The sequence below is a fragment of the Mixophyes fleayi genome, chromosome 2, assembly GCF_038048845.1.
Source record: "Mixophyes fleayi isolate aMixFle1 chromosome 2, aMixFle1.hap1, whole genome shotgun sequence".
Taxonomy (NCBI): domain Eukaryota; kingdom Metazoa; phylum Chordata; class Amphibia; order Anura; family Limnodynastidae; genus Mixophyes; species Mixophyes fleayi.
Window position 1 is genome coordinate 82,580,218 of NC_134403.1, and position 20,114 is coordinate 82,600,331.

The 20,114-nt window shown below is 39.9% G+C and overlaps 1 protein-coding gene across 1 annotated transcript in view; it reads right to left on the reverse strand.

Moving 5' to 3' along the window:
* Window positions 1-358: 358 nt before the first annotated feature.
* Window positions 359-20,114, reverse strand: part of NXPH4 (neurexophilin 4) — a 153,690-nt gene continuing 133,934 nt past the window's right edge. Inside the window, exon 2 of the mRNA XM_075198021.1 lies at window positions 359-2,667. Within this exon, the coding sequence (XP_075054122.1) occupies window positions 1,936-2,667 (732 nt within the window). The 3' untranslated portion in view covers window positions 359-1,935. The remainder of the gene's footprint in view (window positions 2,668-20,114) is intronic.

Sequence of the window (20,114 nt, forward strand, 5' to 3'; positions counted from 1 at the left end):
TAGATACGCCGACGTATGTCCGTTAGAGTGGAAAATCCTTGTTCGCAAAGGTAGGTTGTTGCAAAAGGCAGCAACTTTTTGACTGCCTCCTCATGTGCAATTTTGAATGCCTTTGCAGCTGTTGACATCCAAAAATATGACAGATCTGCTTTGTTTTCAAATGCAATACGTGCTTCATTATTGCATCGAAGCTCAAGAAGTGACTCTGCCAACCCTTGAGGCTCTTCTGGTACAACAGAAATTTCACATGTAAAGGGGTCTACAATCCAACTGACAGCATGTGAATCGGCAGCATTACCCCCAGGAATTTCATTTTTACCCCATTTGGGGTAATTTACCCCTGTTCCCTGACCATTATAGTAATAATTTACTAATTATGTATTAATAAATAAATGTTAATTTTTCTTGTGGATGATTCCAGAGAGATTTTCATCTCTAACTGCCATTATGAGCTTGTCAGAAATAGCAGGTCGCCCATGTATCCTGGCTTGTCCTCGATAGTCCCAATGGATAGGGACCATCCCTCTGTTCTGAGGTTTCCTCCAAAAGTTCCAGGCTGTTCCGAAATGTCCTGTATTTAGTATATTGTTGTGTAAAGGGTCAGGGCAGATCTGGAGTGTGGACACATTTGGGGAGTGGCAGAGCTGATCTGGAATGAGGTCCAGGGTATGCGGACATCTGTTCTGATGTTTACAACAGCGGCGTTGGAAGGTATGTTTTTTGTTTTTTTTGTGGTTTTTGATATGGCTTGTGATGCCTACAAAAGTGTCTTTTTAAAAGGTGCTGAGACCAGTAACAGCAATTCAAATTTTGCTGGTACAGATCACAAAATGTCAACAACCGTCTGACCGATTGCTGTAGGTTGCCCCCCTTTGTTTCTTGTGCACCGTTTTTCATAAATGTCCATAATTGTATGTTGTGACTTAAAACAAACCGTGGTCTAATATGCATGAAAGCTGGAACTCAGGGTTTTTGTTATTAGCAATGCCAATCTGAAACACATTTATCAAACATTGTTTTCATTATCTTATGTTGAGGAAATTGGCCACGTTTCATAGCTCTCACTTTGTAAATATGTCCCCATCATTTCTATTCATGCAATTGGGAGTCAAAGAAATGCAAAACTTTATTGAGTTTAATAAATGTGGGTGCCAGAGCGATTCCCAAGAAATTATTAATTCAGAATAGTAATAAGTGCATGTACAGTATATAAACAACAAATGGTTGTCTCCAGAAAAACAATGCGTGCTTAGCGAGAGCTATCATGAGGTGTTTTTATATTTTTACCTCCCCCATCATAATTGTTGGCCTGAAAAAATTGTGAAAGATTGTTCTTTAATCTGTGGGCACCTGATAGCTGTAAATCCTCCGTCCTACAATGACTCATCGTCAATGTTGTGACGTTAATCTTGAAGGTATGAAAATAAAAACCAAATAAATAAATCATACTTGCTATTTCATTTGACTACTACATAAACTACAGAAAGTTTATTTTGTACATTCAGAGGTTTATCGTTGTATATTTTCTTGTGCCGTCTTCCTTATGATATATTCTTTTATCACATGGGGCCAGTTTGCCTTTAAAGAATAAAATGATTGGCAACAGCTTCTTCTAATACTGAGGTGGTCGTCAGAAATGAGAGCACTTGGATAATCAAACTCTTTAGTTGATGACATAAGAAGACCTTAATGTTCCAGTTTGTTACTTAGCAGGTCAGACAGTCCTAACATAATCAGGGACAGCTTCATGCATTTCTTGTTATATCACTATTGTTTTGAGAATTCTTTATACTATATGTGTAGTGGAACTGGATTCACCAGTTCCTGTGTTATAGAGGAATATGAATGATTTACCGTACACAGACCTTCACACCTAAATTATTTGTTCTCCCTCCCACGTAAACCTGCTTGCTGACCTCCCTGGCAATGGATTCGTCAACCAAAGTAGGGATTGTCATTCTGAAAATTATAATCTGGGCAGACTTTCTGCACCAGCTTGTAGTCAATGCTATAGAAGGAGATGAAGATGCAGATAACCTTGAAGGGCTTAGCACAAAGCCATGCAGCATGACTCTGGGTGTGCTCCATGTAACAATTTTTGGCTGGGTCATAGAGGCAGGGTTTGTTCTTCAAGGCTTTGTTGGTGTTTTCATATTCTACCCTACAGTTGAAAGTCTTAGTCTCTCTAGTATCCAAGGTAGACTGCTGAAGGAGCTCAAACTCTACTACCTTTGTAGGTGGGACAATACTGACAGACACATTGCCAAGGCTTGATGAATTGTGCCTAAAGTAGACACTGAACGTCCCATTTATGTGGTCAACAATCTTACCGGTCACCAACAGACTGAACTTGACAGTTTTTATGTTAAAATAAAAATCTCCCCATCCAAAGATCTTCTTGGTTCTCCCAGTTTTTAAAGACGGCTTGCGTTTAGCTCTTTGACCAATTCCCCCAGTAAGCAGTGTCTGATTCTTGCTCCATTCCCATGGGGTGAGAGGAGACTGCATTGGATTTTTTGCTGACTTCAAGGGATCAGTGGAGAAAACCCTTGATGGATGGAGAGAATGAGGTTTATTTGTACCATATGGTCCATTCTTCACCATCCCTGTTGTTCCCAAGTCCAGGTATCCTAACGTTTTTGTCATGTGGCCTTCTAAACAGAGCACCTAGAAATACAAATTTTAGTTGTTAAGCACACTCGCCATTAATGAAAAACATTTTTTGACAAGCGCAGATCCTATAGATACTACTTGCACAATACTCATGTCTATGTAATAATATGTTAATATACACCGTGCCCTGCAAAATATGCATAGAGTAAAAAACGAGCAAACATAGGGTAATAAGGTATATTTAGCATTCTTGTAAGTGTTACAATTATCTGAACAAGATTATAGTTACATATTTCTAAATTTGCATAAATTGCATGAAAATAATCAATGGTGGCATCATGATTGCTTCATATATATATTTCACCTTGCAATCGCTATATCATACTAATACAATAACAATGCAATAATCCTAATTTTTACTATAGCTTTGTAAATTGCTTCTGAGAGAAAGCAAATAACCCTGCTCATTAATTTGGTTAAAACATTGTATTCAAAACAGCATTATTTGTTATGTAATAATATTCAAAACTATTCATGCCCTTTCTTAATACAGCACTGTACCTTCCAGTAAAATTCAAACCCTACAACCATTGAGAGAGGAGAAAGGAAAAAAGTAACCACAAATATTTACACCATGCCTAAACACCCTGGGCCTGATTCATTAAGGAAAGTAAAGCCAAAAAATGAGTAACTTTGAACCTTGGCAAAACCATGTTGCATTAGAGGGGCAGGTAAATTTCAAATGTGATGGCATATTTATAGTTGGGGTAGAGCATGTCCTAGATCAACTTTAAATTTCAGTGTAAAAATAAAGCCATCAGGTATTTGCGACCTACATGAAAAAACAGCCAGTATTTAGCTTATGTGTAAAATAATAAACTAATATGTACCCCTTGCATTTTAACAAGGTTTTGTCCAGGAGAAAACCTACTATTTTTTTGCCTTACTTTCTTTAATGAATCAGGCCCCCTATCAATATATTTCAATTTTAAATTAAAATCTGCATTTGATTTTACTGACCTCCCCCTCCCCTAGCCTCAGCTCTGTGCTCAGTGCAATTGGTTCTTCTCACAGCCCTGGTCAAAACAGGGGGAGGGAGGAAGATGCAGACTGGAGTACCAACAGTTTGTGACGTATGATTGGTCCTCTGGCTCCCACTCCACTACCAATTTTAAGTTGCAAAGAGAATTGGAACAGCCCCTGTGGCTTCAAATAAGGGAAGGTAGGAGGTTAGTAAACTGCAAGTTTTAGGTAGTTCAGCTTTAAAGATAAATAGTAACATACTCATGAATTTTTCATGCACAAGTTCTTGTTCAATAGGAAAAACTATACAATGTTTTAATAATGTGGGGGAACAAAACATGTCTGTCTTATTTTCCGTTTGCATTTGACTATATACTGTACATATAAGGCATAATTTGTTAACTGGCCTTAAAATTTTGGCCTGGAAGCCACAATTAAACTGACATAATGACAAATGGAGAAGGATATATTATGGGTGGTGTATTCCAGAGGCAGAAGTATGAGCAAGAACAAGATTAAGTGATAACTCCCAAAGGAAAGATTTATATTTATATTGGCTTCCTTGGGAAAATTGCTAGTAGCATCCATATTAAATGAGCCCAGAAAATATCCTATTCCTGAGACTGAATTATTTCACAGCGAGTATGTGATTAGGATTTTTAATGCACAATATTTAAATATTGATTATATCCCTATGGGGTGGCCTAATATTAAAGGAAAACCATCACCATGATATAAATGTATACTTAATTACTTTTTTAAATATGTATGGCTTCTCCTGCTACCGATCTTTTTTTTTATGTGCATAACTGAAATTGTCTGATATTAGTAATATCAACAAATTAAGTTTACATGAAGCATCCTTGGTCATACTACTACTTGAAGAGTAGAAACAGTTGAAACACAACAATAAAATTAACAAATTAAATAACTTACTCTAGGGGCTTATTAAACTTACTAAAGGGCGATTTACTGAAACTGTCAGTCTTCGGCCACTTTTAAACCGCCGGATTTGCTAAAGGCCAAACTGCCATTAAAACGGACAGAATTTACGTTTAAAAAACCACCACTTTACAAATCACCATCCTGATTTTAGCAATGATGAACATACAAGCAATCGAATTAAGCTGGAGTTCGCAAAACCGCTGCAAAACCACAATAAAAAACGGCCAAAACAAAAAAGGTGATAGTGATAGGCGAGATTGCTGAAACGGCATGATGTTTTAGCTTGCTTGCCATTAAGAGGAAGCACCGTTGACATATCAATTTTGGGGACAATCATTATTTATTGATTAAGGGGCAAAATTAATTTATAATTAACTTGCAATTAACTGGGGGCATTTTTTTTTCATTATATTATGGGGATAATATTATTGTATTATATTATAGGGGAAATATGAAACTATACTTTTATTAACTGGACAATACTATTTGATTGTTAATGGTAGCAATAATTATTTATGATGCACTATGTGGCATTACATAGTGTCCCCCATAATATAATAATACAATCATTTTGTCCCCATAATATAATGAAAATTAAAATTTGTCCCATAACTGAATGGTGTGAATGGTGCTTCCATTTATGCTCTAAATGGCAAGATAGCTCAAACAGTACATTTGAGCTATTAAGCCAATCAGAAACAGGTAGTAAAAAACCTGTCATTTTTATGGCGGTTTTACCCAAACAGTTTAGATGTTTGAAATCCGCCACACATCGCCAGGCATTTTACATGGCAGCCTCACGCCGCCCTATAGTAAATGCAGCAGTTTGGAGCACTAAACCGCTGGTGATGTGTAGCAATTTAAAAACGCCACCAAACATGATTCTTAGTAAATCTAGCCCCAGGTGTGGAAATCTAGTATATGTGGTAAACTTCAATATCTACCTGTAATTAGCACTAAAGGTATATTATGGTTGATCTGATATTTGGTATACAATAACCAGAAAGAATACACACAAATGGAACACATACTGTATATTTATATACAAATTTCTATAGTTGTATAAGGCCTTAGTCTTCAGACACCGATATTGAGATATTGGTGTCATACATTGCCCCGAAAAGGCAGTGATGTCTGAGAACAATCTGATCAGATCATTATTGGTCATACCCGTAAAAGTGGTTGTCAGATGTCTTGTTGTATGAGGGAGGGAATTCCACAGAGAATGGGAGCAATAGTGTGAATGAAATACACAAATCCTGGGCAGAGCAGAGGGGTTGAGAGATATTTTCAGACAAGTGAAGACATACATGTTGGTGCAGCTTTGTTAATGGAAAAGTATTTTATGTTGGATTTGGTAAAGTACAGGCAACCAATGTACGGAGAAGAAGACGTAGAAGAACGTTTTGCAATGAGAGAATATGAGAGTCTAGTCAAGTGACCAGTAATTGCAATAGCTGATTGAGGGGATTATATGTGCATGAATTGAGGTTTTTGCAGTGTCTTATGTGAGATATTTTGTGTATTTTGGTGATGTTTCTTAGATATATGTAACAGAATTTAGATACATATTGGATGTGGGGAACAAAGGGCAATTCTGAGTCAAGGATGACATGGATGCAGCATCTTGGGGGGTAGGGCTTTTGTCATGTTGTCAACAGATATAGATGTCAAGTAGGTAAGTTGTGAAAATGTGCTCAGTATGTGAAAGATTAAGGGCACAGTGATTAGATGACATCTATGATGAAATGTCAGACAGACATTTAATAATGCAGGCCAACACAGAACGTGAAACCTCAGAAGAGGATAGATACATTTGGGGGTCACCTGCTTAGAAGTCACACTGAAAATCAAAGAGCTTATTGGTTTTCCAACAGAAAAAAATTGATGAGCAGAGGGCATAGGAACTAGTCTTGTAAGACTCTAAGTGATAGATGAAGCAGAGAGGGGTAGGTCTAGAGAAACAAACACTGAAGGATGGTTAGATTAGTATTTAGATGCTATTTGTGTTCTTGTCAGAACTTGAAATTCTGGTCTCTGCAGACTGGGAACTTTGTGGTTGTACTGTCTTAATTCAACCAGAGGTACCACTATTTCTTGGACTTCTGCTATTCTAGTAGTGTAACAGTTAATAAATCCTTTTTCATTCCACAGCAATAAGTGAGCTTCACCTGTTGCTTGGTCTGCAATCAGGGCAAATCATGGTTGAGTTTATGCTGTTATACAGTTTTAGTTCTCGTGATTCAGTACCGTTTCGGGTAATACTGTGCTTCTGTGTCCCCTCTACCATAGCCAAATTAAGGCGGGGCACAGGGGGCATGTGCCCCGGGCCCCCCTCTCTCTGAGGGCCCTTCGCCGCCGCCCGCATGACCTCACCTCCTGATTTTGTTTTATTTTTATATATTTTTTTGGGCGGCGGCGGGGGGGGGGCATTGCAGCCGGGTTCGGGTCTCCTTCCTTGGTTCCTTGAGCAGGTTAGTAAAAAAAAAAAAAGATATACTCACCTGATCGCGGCGCCGGCGTCCCTCCTCCCTCCTCTCTGCACTGTTAACACTGAATGACAGGTGTGACATCATCAAGTCCCGCCTGTCATTCAGTGAGGAGCAGCGCGGAGAGGACCAAGAAAGAAGCAAGAAGAGAGAAGACAGAAGAGAAGAGAAGAGAAGAGAGAAGCTAATAGAAAGGTAAGTAGAAAAAGGGAATAACGCAGAAAGGCACACTTTAAGGAAAAAAGGGGGGGGAAAGAGGGGCACAGTAAGGAAAAAGAGGGGGAGAGAGGCACAGTAAGGAAAAAGGAAGGGAGAGAGGCACAGTAAGGAAAAAGGAGGGGAGAGAGGCACAGTAAGGAAAAAGGAGGGGAGAGAGGCACAGTAAGAAAAAAGGAGGGGAGAGAGGCACAGTAAGGAAAAAAGGGGGGAGAGGCACAGTAAGGAAAAATGGGGGGAGAGAGGCACAGTAAGGAAAAAGGGGTGGGAGAGAGGCACAGTAAGGAAAAAGGAGGGGAGAGAGGCACAGTAAGGAAAAAGGAGGGGAGAGAGGCACACTAAGGAAAAAGGGGGGGAGAGAGGCACACTAAGGAAAAAGGGGGGAGAGAGGCACAGTATGAGGAAAAAGGGGGGGAGAGGCACAGTAAGGAAAAGCGGGGAGAGAGGCACAGTAAGGAAAAAGGGGGGAGAGAGGCACAGTAAGGAAAAAGGGGAGGAGGCACAATAGTGGGGACTATTAATTTAAGATGGGGTGGTTTGGGCGCTACTGAATGTGGGGGTGAGTTTGGGGAGAATAAGGTCCCTTTATTAAATGTGCCTATAAATTTTTTAATGGCAGTGACGGTTGCGGGAAATAGGTATATTTCTGAAATGTAAATACTATTAATTTATTGCTGGGGCTGTTTGTAGGGAGGGAAATAAGTTTATTTATTAAATTTGAATACTATTATTTTAATGTTGGGGCTGGAGGAAGGCCTATTTATTAATCATGGGTGATACTGATTTAACGCCAGGGCTGGCTGTAATTTTCTAAATGTACCCATTTTTTTCCAAATAGGGCCCCCAACATTCCAGGATCCAGACAAGACACAACTAAAGAAACCTGCAGCACAGGTGGTGAAAGTGAGAAGAACAGGTAGGAGGGAGCAGCAGAGTCTGTGAAATGTAGTGAATCTAGTGGGACAATCCCAATATTTGGTTTACACAACAATGCATCATCATCATCAGCTATTTATATAGCGCCACTAATTCCGCAGCGCTGTACAGAGAACTCACTCACATCAGTCCATGCCCCATTGGAGCTTACAGTCTAAATTCCCTAACACACACAGACACACACACACACACACACACACACACAGACTAGGATCAATTTTGATAGCAGTTAATTAACCTACTAGTATCTTTTTGGAGGTTGCAGGTTTTTTGTCTGTAGGAGGGTGGCCTGGCTACGCCCAATGATGCATTATCAATGGTATTTTTAATTTGAGGTATCATTGCTAGTTTTAATGTGCATTATAAATGCTATTTTTAATGTGCGATATCATTGCTAGTTTTAGCGGGCAGTATCATTGCTAGTTTTAGCTTGCGGTATCATTGCTAGTTTTAGTGTACGTTATCAATGGTATTTTAAATGTGCGATATCATTGCTAGTTTTAATGTGCATTATCAATGCTATTTTTAATGTGCAATATCATTGCTAGTTTTATCGTGTAGTATCATTGCTAGTTTTAGCGTGCAGAATCATTACTAGTTTTAGCGTGCAGTATCATTGCTAGTTTTAGCGTGCAGTATCATTGCTAGTTTTAGTGTACGTTATCAATGCTATTTTTAATGTGCGATATCATTGCTACTTTTATCGTGCGGTATCAATGCTAGTTTTATCGTGCAGTATAATTGCTAGTTTTAGCTTGCGGTATCATTGCTAGTTTTAGTGTACGTTATCAATGGTATTTTTAATGTGCGATTTCATTGCTAGTTTTAATGTGTGGTGTCAATACCCATTTTAATGTGGTGTTTTGATGATTGTTTTAATGTACAGTATTTAGTTTGTGGAAGCAATGATTTTTCTTATGCAGACAACCTAGGGGAGCCCTCCGGGAGAGCTGTAAGTGTCATACTATGGGCTGTAGGTGATGTAATGCAGAATGTGTCACTATGCCCTTAATTTTAGATTTTAGGGGCCCCCCTGTCTTAAGTGCCTCGGGCCACCCAAAGCCTTAATCCAGCTCTGCCCTCTACCCATGTGCAATCCTAAATTCCTGTGCATCTGCTACCAGTATGCAATCCTGATTTACTGTACAGTCCTTTACATAACCTAAGTGGGTCCAATTGGTTTTGTGTGGAAAGGAACTCTCTCAAGAGGCTTGGAGGGACACTGCAGTTGAGAGATGGTAATCACTCATGCTTAAATAATGATGGAAAGATACCAGTGGTGAGCGATAGACTACAGGTGTTATTTAAGGCACAGGAGACTGATGAATTGTAAAGAGATGGACTTGAGCGTACAGATAGTAGAGTAGGAAGAGAAGTTGAGGGTGTAGACTTCATATTCATTTGTGGATTAAAATAAATGATCAAATTAAGTAAAGGTGCCAGAGGGTGGAGGTGATACCATTTCATATTGGATCTTGTCCTTAATGTAGGAAACAAGATCTTGGGCAGTGAGTAGAGGATTTAGTGTGGGAGGGTTAAGAAGAGATTTACAGTTTTTGAAGAGACTATGGGTTTAGAAGCCTAAGAAGAGAGATTGGAAGTATATTTAATTGGCACTGTCCATAACATTTCAGTGGGAGTGGTAATAGCAGTAAATTTGACAAAGTCATGAGAAGTACAAGTCTTTCACCTATGATATGCTACTTTGCAGGAGCGTTATTGAAGGCAGTGCATTTTATTTTGTGGCCAGGACAGGAGAATATAGAATCCATGGAGATGAGTTGCTGCAGAGAGGTGGAAAGTTGTAAAAATTACTAAAACAGAGATATATGTGGGTATAAGGATGTTTGGTTGAGTTAGAATGCAAAGAAGTTAACAATGAGGAGGAGATATCGCAGATGGTCGAGTGATGGCCTAGAGGGGGGAAACAAGAGTTGTCCCACTGGGAGAGGCTAGGAGAGAAGGTAACAAGAGTAGTTTGGAGGCAAAAGGCGAATGTGGTTAGTCAATTGGGGTATTGAAAGTGACGGGACACAGGTGATATGTTTGAGGTTTTCTGGATTTCTGTGGTGGACAGATTTAACTGTATGGGAGGTGAAGGGGGAAGGATTTAGTCATATGTCCTGATGCTAGTTGCTGCAGGATTAAGAGGTAGAAATGTGACTAAGATTTAAAAGGTCTTTTTTTGCTGATGGGTTATTGCAGTTAAAGGGGAGTGGAATAGTGTGATGCAGGATCGGCAATGTTGTAATTCTAAGGACAATGCTATAAGAGGATAATAAGAGACAGTTGGGGAAACATTCTGGGATTTCATGGGGTTTTGAGTGCAAAGAACCAAGACAAATGAACAGAAGCAAGTAGAAAGAAATAAAATCAGCAAATTACTTTGCACAGGCCAGTGAGATGGGGAATGTAGTTTTGGATAGAAGCAGATAAAAACTGTTGCTGGTTGCCCTCAGATTTTGGTTAATTCTTGTTTGTTTGTTGTTTAATCCCTATAACATAAAACCTATATTATGTAACGTTACTTTTTTTTCACAATGTTTTGCTGACATCAAACATTTATGTGGCCTATGGGTAATTAGCAGTTAAAATAATTAAATCTAGTAATGTATGGTGGAAGAAATATAGTCTTATAACAGAGTGCCTTAACAATATGCAGAGCCTGAATCAAAAAGAACATGTGTCCCTCTCCAATCAATACCCCTTCACTCCTAGCTACCCTCTCACTGCTCCAATACATTTATTCCACAATGTTAACAAAAGAAAGCTCAATAGATCCCCTTATACCCTCACTAAGGAGAACATTTTTCTCACATCAGTATAAATGTTGAGAATATTAAATATGCTCTGGTAACTAATATTAAGTACCACAAATCATAAATGTGTTAAAATACTTTGACTATAAGATTTAAGGAACCTTTTTGTTTTGAATGTGCAGTGAATTTAATTGTTATTTATTTTAAACAATGGTCCACCTCTTGTAATGTCATAGACAACACATTGAGAATTTTCATTACCTTCAAGTTATTACATTTTTGAAAATGAACAATCTTAGTAGCCGTGCTTAAATTGTATCCATAAAAAGATAATACATGGTGTATGGTTGAACCAGAGAGAAAACACACAATACATGACACAAAACATATAAATAGTCTAAATCTGACCTTTAACACATTGGCACCTAAGGGAATAGGCTCAATTGTTTTGCCCATGATTTGACCCAGAGAGCCACCTTTATTGAATAAACTTGCAAAATCTTTAAAAGGAAAAACTAATGGGTCAAGGCAGCTAATAAGATTAGAATAGTCATCTGAGATATACATACAGGGCTGGATTTTGAGGGGTGCCATCAGTGCCTATGCACAGGGCCTTGCTCATAATACCATTCTCTGCACTTTTCTTGCAATAAATTGAGCAGTTGAGATGTGCATGTGTGTCACTATATGTGAACTATTTGTGACTGCTCATGCTACATGCACCTCCCATGGAGGTGTGTGCACGTGGACTAATAGAAATTGGTCTATGGAGTCACACCCCCATTTCTTGTACACATATTTCACTAGTTTACATATTTAGCCAGTCAAATAAGCCAGGACACATTTCATTGAAGCAGAATAGCTCCGGGATAAACTGTGTCAGCTTGTAGTTCCCAGGGTTCTGTTAAGGGGAAGGTGTGCACAACATTTAAGACCTTTCAACTGTCCTGACTCGGACGGTACCGTCAAGATTTGAGGGAGCTGTCCCGCTGTTTTGTGTGTGTGTGCCCTGTGGAGCCCATGAAGAGGACGAAGAAAGAAGAGAAGGAAAAGGAATATGCCTGATCATCGGATGGCTGCAGGTAAGCATGCCTTTCTATCAGGGTCCCCCGGCGCTGGTGACAGTGAATCGCAAGCAATTTGCTGTCAGCTGAGACAGTGAGCCAAAAAGGCCATTTGGTGCTGCAACAAGCACTGACGTGTTGGCTATTATACTGTCCCAGTCTGTGCAAGCCGAGGGACATTAGGAGACAGCGGAGACGGAGGGGCATCAGGAGACAGCGGCAGCAGTATAAGACAGCAGACAGACAGAAGAAGATCTGGTATGGCGGGATCCAGCCAGAAGATGCTGAGAGAACACCACAGTCGACAGCAGGAAGCCCTTGTCAGGGCTAGGAGCATCCCTGTTCAGAAGAAAAGAAGGGGCGGTGCAGATCTCCGGAGGTTATTGCAGTCAGTCGGGGGAGCAGGTAGGACCCATTTATTTTCTTATCAGACGCTAGGCCTGTGGGCACCAAATTAAATTTGGGTGTTAGGCCTATGGCCACAAGATTTAAACTGGGTGCTAGGCCTGTGGGCAATTGAATAAAGTGGTCACAAGGCCTGTGTAACTAAGGGTGCAGCTTAAATTATATTTCCTCTTTGGGTGCATTTAAGTAAATTCAGGAGTAGCCTGTGCAGCATTTAAATTCGGGAGTAACCTGTGGTCCCATTTAATTCAGCGCTAGGCGTGTGGGTATAGATTGGCAGTAGGCTGGTAGAAGTTTGGAGGTTACTTCATTGTGAGACAGAGCTGGTCTGTTCCCCATTGCTTTCCATTGTAGTATATTTAGGTGGCCATCATGTGTGGTCCCTATTATTGTAATTTATTGTATTGCACTGTATAGTTTTGTGTGTTTCTGTGCAAGTATTTTCTCTTCCAGGATCCAGAAGTTAGGTCCCCATTAAAGGTAGGCTTTTGGTATCCATATTAACCATGTCTGCAATTGTGATTTGTATCTGTCTTACTGTGGGGTTTGGTTTAGAGTAGTGCACCACACCTAGTATTAGTAGTGTTATAGCTGCACCAAGTCTGATCACATAGGTTGGTTGATAGGATCAGGGTGCTGTTTTGTTTTTACTGTAGATAGCACTTGTGTGGGAGGAACATAACAGTCGGTAGATAGCTCTGTGGTTGGTTTGTGTTTGTGTCGCCCCTTTTTCTAGGTGCTAATTCATTGCAGACAACCATTAAGAGGAGGCGACGATTTCCTGGTGAGTATCATCTTTCCGTTTTGTCTCTCTTTTCCTTGTTGGGGCCCTCACCAGTACAACGTTGAGTAGGTTATTCGGGCGGAAGACATCCCTGTCCCGAATATCTGTAGTCCCAGGCCAAGAACAAACAAGGTGTCAGCAATCAGAGTAGAGGGAAGTGTCTTTACTCCTGGCTGTCACCCCTTCTCTTGCCATTCTGATTCTAATTCGAACTGATGTGGGGAACAGGGCTGAGAAGTTAGTATCACCCCAAGGTGGGCACCATTTATTCCATAGTCTTCCCTCAGGATTCAGTGAGTACCTGGGGTGATAAGGGGAATGTTTCCTTGTGTCTTCTGTTTTCCCCTTTAGCACACGTAACAGTCCCATGGATCTGGATTATTGATACAGTTGAGAGGTGTATGCCCCTTCAATGTCACACTTATTAGCCACTGGTGCACAAGGCTTTGAAGTGGTGTTTTTAGTGAAGGGGAAGGGGGACAGAAGAGGTCCAGTGCTTCAAAGGTACTCAGCACTCCCCTTGGGGGGACAGAAAATTCCCAAACTGACATGACCATGCCCCATATAGCGTGACCAAAGCCATTGTTATGTGCACCAGTGCTCTGATTAGGCACAGTCAAACAGTCAAACGTTGTGAGGTTTATTGAATGGAAGAGGCTATCCCCCCTCCAGTGGGATGGTAAATGGATATTGCACGGGGCCCTGATATATAGCGAGAGAGGTTTAAAATATTTAGCTTTTGCTATTTAGGCACTTCACTTGCCTTGCACATAACTGTACACTCTGCAGAAAATATAATGACTATCTTGCAATCTTGTATAATGCAAACCTTAATTTAAAAAGGTGCAGAAGACTTTATTTGTGAAGTTGTCTCACAAAGCTTAGGTATGACGCAGAAACGTCAGTGGATGAAGAGGAACCACACCTTTAAATATCAAATTAGTTTCTTTTTTCCCCACTTGTGCCTCTGATCATCTTCCTCTCATACACTGCTAGCACTGCGAAAATGAAATGACAAGGAAAGGAAATAGACGACAAAAGGGAAAAGGTTACAAGCTTGCCTGTCTAATCTGCCTGGGAGACAGCGAGATGTAACGAGGGGACCTGAACGGTGGGTCAGGCGCTCATGAATTTCATGATTCCTGCACACAGCTCATTATGAGGGATTGATCTGAAACCTCTTAAACAGTCTCCGGAGAACATTAATGGGACTTGGTTTAGGCTTATATTATTAACCTAGTACCTGCCACTGCCTAGCAAATAACTAAGTATTGTATGTCTAAGCCTTCCTATTATAAAGCTGGTGTATTATCACAAACATGCTTCCACAAATTATACTGACTTATGCTGAATTACTGCAGTTCTCCTCCTCCTCCTTTGAAAAACAATCCACTGGTTTTGTAATGAAACTACACATAAAAGAATATATTTGCTCAATTACTATTAAAATATGTGTAATTTCTTTTGAAAGGGATTCAGTTTAATGTACATAGTTCTAATCATCTTTTAATTCTTTGCAAATTCATTGAAGTAAAATTGCAGGAGAATAAATGGCAGTGTGCTTAACTTCAGACACCATTCAATTTAAATGTGCAACTTCTTTCAGAACAAGTCATGTTGATTAACTGTTCTTCACCCTCATTTTATTATAATACAACCAGTGGAAGCAAAGGAACAAACAGGGCCCTGCCTCATAAATGTTTAATGTTTGTCTTAAAGGTTACTAATTTATTGACTTACCAAAACTTTTAAAAAATCATTTTTTTTTTATTGAATTCCAGCTTCCTTCTGTGCCTTTTAATCATGTATTTATACTATCAGGTCAGATGGCACAGATCCCTTGTGCTCTTTGGATGGGCTGTAATTGTATCCAGAAAACGATTTTGTGTAAAGAAAAATCAGAAGATGCGCACAAGGTGCAAAATGGTACACATCACATCAACGTCTGACATCTTTACAAGGTGTAAATCAAACTGTTTCTGTTTTTCTCCTAAAATATCATAGCTGTCAGCTCTTCCTATTTTCCACATATTAGGTTTTAAAAACCTAATATGTGAAAAATAGGAAGAGCCAGGGACATTTCCGGGGACAAATCGATTTGTCCCCGGAAATGTCCCTATTTTTAAGTATTGAGTAAAATTACTATTTTTTTTACATAATACTTGCAATTCTTGTAATTGATTATTTTATTTTCTGTAATTTAAGATTTAAGATTTATTTAATATGAGTATTTAAAATGCATAAAAGTACATTTTGTAAACATGTCATGAATGAGATTGTAATGCGACGATGTAACGTGCCTAGAATCACCACCTCAGCAGCAAAATGCTACAGTCTTATTGGTATAGTGTTTACCTTACCCTCTTCCCTGACACCCGGGTTACCTCTCTTCGGTGGTGAGTTCCACTTTCCCCTGGCATTCTGTCTCCTGTAATCTTATCCCTTTTTCCCCAACACCCTATCCCCAAACCTGGTTTCCTCTCCTCTAAGACACCCTGCCTCCCTCTTACCTTGGACCCTTTCCTCTTTCCCCTAACACCCGGTCACTGGAGACTCCTGTCCCTTAACTCCCTTTTCCCCTGGAATCCTGAGCAATAGATCATATGAAGTTTTTCATTTTTTTATGATACAAGTACTGTAGTTCATTAACATTTAAATACACAAGTTTTTTGCCTGAAAAAAAATAACAAATAATAATAAATAAGCAGAAAACAGGAGTAATAAATACCAAATTCCACCCCAATTAAAAACAAAAACAAGAAAACCTAACTATCGTGTATGTAGTACAATAAGTTTTACCAGGTGGCCAGGGTTTTACTAGCTTGGTCATTAAAAAGTTGCCAAAGTTATTAGTCAGGGAGAAAGATAACAGATGTAAGCAAGTGGCATTTTTTTCCAGAAAAGGTGACAACACTGAGGAGCCTATTTAATAAGCCTTGAACCATGCGCAAACAGCTGTTTTCGCATGATTTAGGCATTTTTAAGTAACATAACAAAACAAACTGATCCCATAATTTTCAATGGAAACTACAATCTGGGCAATTTAACAAGCTCCAAAAAGCCTAGCTTGACCCCAGTGGCGCTAGCCGTTCTACCCTATGGGAAGAGCATCACATGAGAGAGATCTTTATATCTCTCTCCTGCAGCCTTCATGCTCTCCCCACCGTTAAGTAATGAAAATGGCTCTGAAAAGGTCACGTATGCGTAGTAAAGGTCATGCATGTGCAGTAAAGGTCACGCATGCACAGTAAAGGGCACACATGCGCAGTAAAGGTCACGCATGCGCAGTAAAGGGCACGCATGTACAGTTGAGGCTCTGTGTCAGAACAAGAAATTGTTAGTGAAGCAAAGTCATCCCCGGGACAGCCTCTTATCAGATGTGATGTACTTGGATTATTTTTTTAATAAAAGGCCACGTAATATTATGCCTTATCATTGCGGTAAGGGATGATAATTATCAGCCTGTGTATCATGTTGGAGAAACCCTTTCTCTTTGCTCCAGGGAACTAACATGATGAACAGATTTTATGGGGTTTACAGAAATCACTGTTATAGGCTTCTTTGTGCACTGTTTTTATGGGCAGCCTGTGTACATGGTGCTAAACAGAGGAACTGTAAACAAGAAGCAACAACCACAAGTACACCTCGGGGCCTGCTCTGGATTTCTAATTTGGAATACCGCTATCTCAAATGTTGTTTTTCAATGTTGTGTCTATGCCATAAGCTACCTTATGTGTAAAAGTTCATTCACTGTATTCATTGATCTTATTATATTGTATCTCTATGTTAGAGCAGTGAGAGACAGGCTTTTATATACCTTTTGGTAATTTAGTCATTGTGAGCATTGTCCTATCACACTGTGCTATTGTACACAACTGTGGCCCTGTAATCAATTCCATTACTGCAAAATGTGAAATTAAAGGTCGTCAATCCGACCACATTTTGTTCGCTTAATAGTGTGACAGACAGCGGTTAACAGTAATAATGTGTATGTAAGATATCATAATACCACTCAGTGCAGGCTATCAGCAAACTTAGTTTGCCTACCTTCTATCTGCTTGCTCTATGTCATTTTCAGTTCTTCCTGACCACTCCTCTGTTACATCACACGACACTGTAATGCCCTTAGACCTTGTAACTTACTTGTCAAAGATCCCAGGTGGCAAGTGAGAAAGGGGGCGTGGCCATGTGATTGCACATAGGGTGGAGCATTTGCAATCCTAATTTACTTTTTATAGAGCTGCAATATTGCAATGTATTTTACCTTCAGGATTTTTTAATACAAACATTTAAGTGCTGTTGTTTACAGTAGTTGTTCAATCGCGAGGGTTGTAATAGTTAAGAAATTTCACTCAAAATGAAAATCTGAAGAAGTAATATTTCTTTTGTAAAATCCCTTTTCCTTCAAGATAATTTGTTAGATGGGAAAATGGAAGAGTCTGCACAGACATCAATTCCTGTTTTTTTCCATCACAACAGCTTGATTATCACTTAAAAGTACAACAGGAGATGTTGATGGATAACTGTTGTTGAGCAGGTTGGCAGACTCCCCTGTCCATTTATTTTCTGTCTACTTTTTGGATTTGGAATGCGCTGGGGGCTACTGCTGCACTTGCCACTGAGGCAAACACTCAGAAACTTCATCAATCAAAGATTTAGCCAGAGGCTGCTGTGCATATGTGAGTGCAGGAAAATACATGGCTGAGGGGCCTATTAATTACATGCTATAAGCAGCCACAAGCTATTTCAGTTCTTAGCACAAATTCTGATATCATATCTGCAGTATACAGTAATTCATGCTTAATAACTCTTTGTTGTGTAAAACCTAGTTCTTATCTTGGGAGACTATCAATTAAAAGGACAATCAATTAATCATTGAAGCACTAGGTACAATATGTACGTTCCAGTATTCTGCTATATATTTCGCAATCACAGATGCCATCTTACCATTTTTGTTGAATGTCACTTCAAGTACAGGATATATGGGTAGTATGTATGTGATATACAAAGGTATGATATATACAGCTTTTGTCCTAGTTTAGTGCATACCTCCCAACACAGGAATTCAAAGCAGAACATCAACTGAAGGGGGGCATGCCTGCGCCACCTCAGGCATGTCTGCGTTATCATGGGGGCATGGCCACACCCCCAGGGGAGTGCCTAGCACTCAGACAGACTGGAACATATACGGAGTCTGCATTACATATGGCCCTCCCGATGGCAATAAGCAATAACTATTTTATCTATACATATATTGAGCAACATCTATGAAAACAAGTGTGGAAGAAAAAAGTGGTGTTGCCCATAGCAGCCAATGAGGTGTTTGCTTTCCTTTTGTAAACTGCACTAAAATGGACAATGTGGTGTCACATGACAACTTTGAATGCTAATGCTCTTAAAGCTAGTAAAGAACAGCATTCCGAGTGCTCAGTTATTCTTGGGTTGACAGGATGAAGTAAAAGGGGTACTCTGAAGACGCTGTATGTAATGATTTCTGATCACTCAAGTGTGACAGCGGAAGTCTGTTCCCCCTCCACTTCAATGTGTCAGCACAGAACAATTGAACACTATGAACACTCGCACTTTTCTAGTTGGAAAAGTAACCAAGTGACTTTAGAACTTTTTCTAAACTTTGAAATCTAATTATTTGCTCTGGGCAACGAGATTTTTTTCCTTTGGATCACATTTAATGAATGTCCCTAATGGTATGCTGTGAGTGCTTCTGGGCAGACAACTCAAAGAAAGAAATCAGTGGCGGAACTACCATTGGTACGGCAGGTGCCATGCACTGGGGCCCTTGGATATACTGGGGCCCGCTGCATGGCAGATGGAGAGGATTAGGGGCCCTGGTTCCCTCCACCGGCCTCCCTGCACTGGGGCCCTCAGTTCGCTAGGTCCGCCTCTGGAAGAAACGTCTCTTGTTGAATCCAGGTATAGGTGCGCTCTGCATATGGCTCTTGCTGTATTGAGACACAGGTACACTGCAAGATAAGTATAATATATATGTGGAATATAATTTCCGAGAAGAACGCACACACAAGAAAAAGTATTCGATTATTGTCACCTCTTAATAATATAGAGCCTGATTCATTAAGGAACTTAATCAAAAGATTTCTTACTTAAGTCTCCTGGACAAAACCATGTTAACATGAAAAGGGTGAAACTTAGTTTTCTATTTTGCACATAAGTTAAATACTGTCTGTTTTTAATGAATGAATCAGGCCCATAGTCATTATTGAAAAGACATTTCCATTTTTTTAACTGAAATACATTTATCAGGATGTTATCAATGTCTACTGTACATAAAATGTATTTTGACAGTTGGTCTTGACTGCACACACCTGCACTAGCTGCATCCCCGACTGTCATTACTATTGACATTTACACCTGACCTGTAGATGGTGCAAATGATACAACTGAAAAACACGTACTTTAGCGCTGTCCGACGCTTGAATCGGACTCTGCTGTGTGAGCTTGGCACGCCCTTACTGTACATTGACTACGTGCATACACCCCTGCCTGCCCCCTTCCACCAATGCAATCGCAGGCTGTTTCATTTGCATTTAAAGATGAATTGGCTGTTCTTACGTTCACTGGCATATAGTTCATTTCTGGGCATGCACAGTGCACTTTAACGAAAAATACGACACGTATCGTCATTTAAGATCCTTAGTGATTACAGGGGCGCACGCAGGATTGTCCCCCCTGACCAAAAAAAAAAACCACACGCGAGAGAGCTGCTGCGCAAGTGCCAGCTCCGTTTCGGCAGCGAGCACTGTACTATACAGCAGCCGTGGCGCTGTCAAAGAAGCCTCCTGCGGCGGTTCTGTATACAATACAGCACCACCGCAGACGCTTCTTTGACAGCGTCACGGCTGCT